The 3,457-nt window shown below is 42.2% G+C and overlaps 1 protein-coding gene across 1 annotated transcript in view; it reads left to right on the forward strand.

Annotated features, from left to right (window-relative positions):
- senp6a (SUMO specific peptidase 6a) overlaps positions 1 to 2,910 on the forward strand; it is a 37,558-nt gene extending 34,648 nt beyond the window's left edge. Inside the window, 1 exon segment of the mRNA XM_055149476.1 lies at positions 2,267 to 2,910. Within this exon segment, the coding sequence (XP_055005451.1) occupies positions 2,267 to 2,575 (309 nt within the window). The 3' untranslated portion in view covers positions 2,576 to 2,910.
- The last annotated feature ends 547 nt before the right edge of the window (positions 2,911 to 3,457 follow it).

Here is a 3,457-nt window from a genome sequence, read left to right on the forward strand (position 1 = left end):
GTTTAGAGCAGGAGATATGAAGCGCAGTGAACAAGCCCTCAAGAAACACCGTGGAAAAATATTTAACAGGGATGAAAAGAAAGCTGGAGAAAGACGGAGATAATGAAACAAACGACGACGCGTACACTGCTTCACTGTGACTACGGTGGCAAACGAGGAAAGACCGGCGTGTTTACTGTGTCTAAAAATGTTGGCAGCGGACAGCATGAAGATTAATAAACTAAGGCACAGGTGTCAAACATAAGGCCCGGGGGCCAGATCCGGCCCTCCAAAACCTTTAATGTGGCCCTTGGGGGATTTTCTACTAAAATATTTTAATAATTTTTTCTATTAAAATATTGGTAATTTTCTGCGGTGCTTAGCATAGCAGCATCTCCAGCGTCTCTGTACGTGGCCCCTCCCACCAGAGCAGCACAAATGAAGACGTGTCTCTTTCCAAACGCTCTTAAAGGACGATCGTTTTGACTGTTGACCGTGACACCCTCATCAGAAAAATGTCCAACATGAGAAAAGTGGAGCCGAGTGCAGGATTTTACAACAAAAACTGACTTATTCCTGTTTACAGACAAGTTAATGTTAAAACATTGTGTTGAAATTGAATTTTTCTTCAAGTTTCAGGTTGTTCATAATATTATAATATTATAATAAGAAAGAGTTCATCAATTAAAAAAGATTTCTGTAATAGATTTGCGTTTCTCTGCACAAATATTTGAACTTATTGTTATTTTTGGGGTTTATATGAGTTTTCTGATCCGGCCCCTTTGGGATCAAAGTAGATTGGATACGGCCCCCGGACCAAAATGAGTTTGACACCCCTGAACTAAGGCGTCGCTTAAAGACACTGCACCCCAGTCACGCTGATAAAACGCTTGAGTTTTTCCCGTGAAAACATGACAAATATTACCAAAAATCATCCCGCTTTGTGAATACTAATGATACTGTTTATTGGTGGTTTTCAGATTCTAGAATGTGGTGATGTCTCTGTCCCTCTGTCTGAGACGACACTTTTTCCTGTTAATTATTTTTGTAGATTACCAAGAAATATCGGAAAGGTAAATTTCCAAATAATGGAACCTGATCATTTCTATTATTGACTAGAGCCAAGATCGTGCTTTATTAAATCTTCAGTTGAACAATATTATTTTTAGCTGCCCCCATCTATATTACACAGTATTGGCCTTTAGAATACTGTGATATCATCTGAAATCCACCAATAGTCGCAGCGGAGAGTGGAGGGGGGCGAAATGTTTTTTTTTTCTTCCTGGGGGGGACTTCACAGAAAATAATTGAGAAGCAGTGATTTAGGGACAAAATAGTGAAATAAAAACCCCAGAATCATGTACAGGAGGTTCAGAGTGAGGAGCCCGACAGCAGCAGGTACAGAAAGAAGGGACACATAAAAAATGAACTGGAGCCAGAGTCGATGGAGCCGAATCTCACCCATGCTCACTTCCTGTTTGGACCTCAGCAGGTTAACTCTGTCCACAGGATACAGATATGAGACACACACAGACATCGATTTATACACAAATCCACCTTCTTTCTATCATATTTTGGTCCTGATGCGTTGTAGTTGTCCACAGAAACGAGGTCAGTGTGTCAGGAGTAAAACGAGCTGAGAGGGGAGGGGGGGGGACACTGCCCTCTGGTGTTTGGAAAAGGCGCCGCAGCCTCAGTGAGAGTCAAGACGTGAACAACAAACGCTGAAGTCTGTGAGAAGGTTCTGTTTAAAAAGTTTAAAAAGTTCAGCTCAGACACGACTGGACCGAGTGACGACACGAGAACGAGAATCCACCTGAGAATAAAATACACTCACAGATTAATTACAATAAAAGATTTGAAATCATGACAACAGCGAAAAACTGAGACACTTCAAGGACTGAACCAGGGCTTAAAACTGGGACAGAACCTGGTACTAAAATGGGTCTAAAACCTGGACTGAACCAGGGACTGAACCTGGGACTAAAAATTGGGACTACAGCAGGAACTAAACTGTGGACTAAACTATGGACTAAACCCTGGCACTAAACCAGGGATTAAATCAGAACTAAAAATTGGGACTGAACTTGGAACTGAAACCACGGACTGAACCAGGGCTGAACTTGTGGACTAAAACTTTGGGGCTAAACCAGTTTCTAGAACCTGGACTAAACCAGGGACTAAATCAGGGACTAAAGGGAGTAAAACCTGGGACTAAACCTGGGACTCAAACCTGGGACTCAAACCTGGACTAAACCAACTCCCCCTCTCTCTGTGTCTTTTCCAGAACCCCATTCCCAGTTTCACGTTGCCTCTGAACTTATCGGACTGGTTCCCGCCTCAGAGGATGAAGACGAAACGCGAGGAGATAAAGGAGCTCATTTTAAGACTCCAAACCCAACAACAACAACAACAACAGCAGAACCAGAACCAGAACCAGACCCAGAACCCAGAACCACCAGGAGAACCCGCAGAGCCTCGACTCCGCCCCGGGATCCTCCGAGGAACCCGAGATCCAAGAACCCGGCTCGTCTCCTCTCTGAAAGCCCTCAGCATTCCTCCAGAACCTCCACGAACTCACCAAACTTTATACTAAACATAAACTCTGACGCCATTTCACGTTCACTCACTGTGCTCCTCCTCCTCCTCCTCCTCCTCTTCCTCCTCCAACTCTTCTTCCTCCTCGTTCTCGTCCTCCTCCGTTAATTTAAGAAGAACATGTAGAAATATTAAGAATTCCAGAAGTTCGTTTGTAAGTGAAAGCGTCCATTGCTTCTGTGGAGTTTTTCAGCATTAAAATCTGCAGTAGAACCAGGACAGTTACAGCTTTATTTATGCTTCGTTTGCCTTAAAAAAAAAAAAAAAAAAAAAAAAAAAAAAAGTGTGTATGTTTTTTTTTTATTCAAAAACTAAACCATAAGTTAAACGTTATTTCTGCTCGTTTCTTTTGACTCCGTAAACTTTGTGTTCGTTTTGTGTTCAGTCGGTTTATTTTCAGAGTTTTTTTTTGCCCGCTGCTCCGGAGGTCAGATGAGTGTTGTGGTTGTGTCCTTGGGCAAGACACTTCAGCCATCTCTGGTACGAGTGTGTGAACGGGTGAGTGGTTCCTGGATGAAAAGAGATTTGAAGGTGGAAAAACGCTGTATATAAAAAAACATGGACTCTGAAACGTGGACTCTAAAATGTTTACTCTAAATGTGGACTCTAAAATGTGGACTCTATATAAAGGAAAATGAGGACTCTAAAACGTGGACTCTAAAATGTGGACTCAACTCTAAAATGTGGACTGTGAAACGTGAACTTTATATAAAAGAAAACTGGACTCGAGACTCGAAAGTGGCCTCTGAAACGTGGACTCTAAAAAGTGGACTCTAAATAAAAGAAAACTGGCCTCTAAAACCTGGACTCTAAAACCTGGACTCTGATATAAAAGAAAACTGGCTCGAGACTTGAAAGTGGACTCTAAAATGTGGCTGCT

This window comes from Boleophthalmus pectinirostris, unplaced genomic scaffold (assembly GCF_026225935.1).
Source record: "Boleophthalmus pectinirostris isolate CB_2022bp ecotype Guang Dong unplaced genomic scaffold, ASM2622593v1 HiC_scaffold_13, whole genome shotgun sequence".
NCBI lineage: Eukaryota > Metazoa > Chordata > Actinopteri > Gobiiformes > Gobiidae > Boleophthalmus > Boleophthalmus pectinirostris.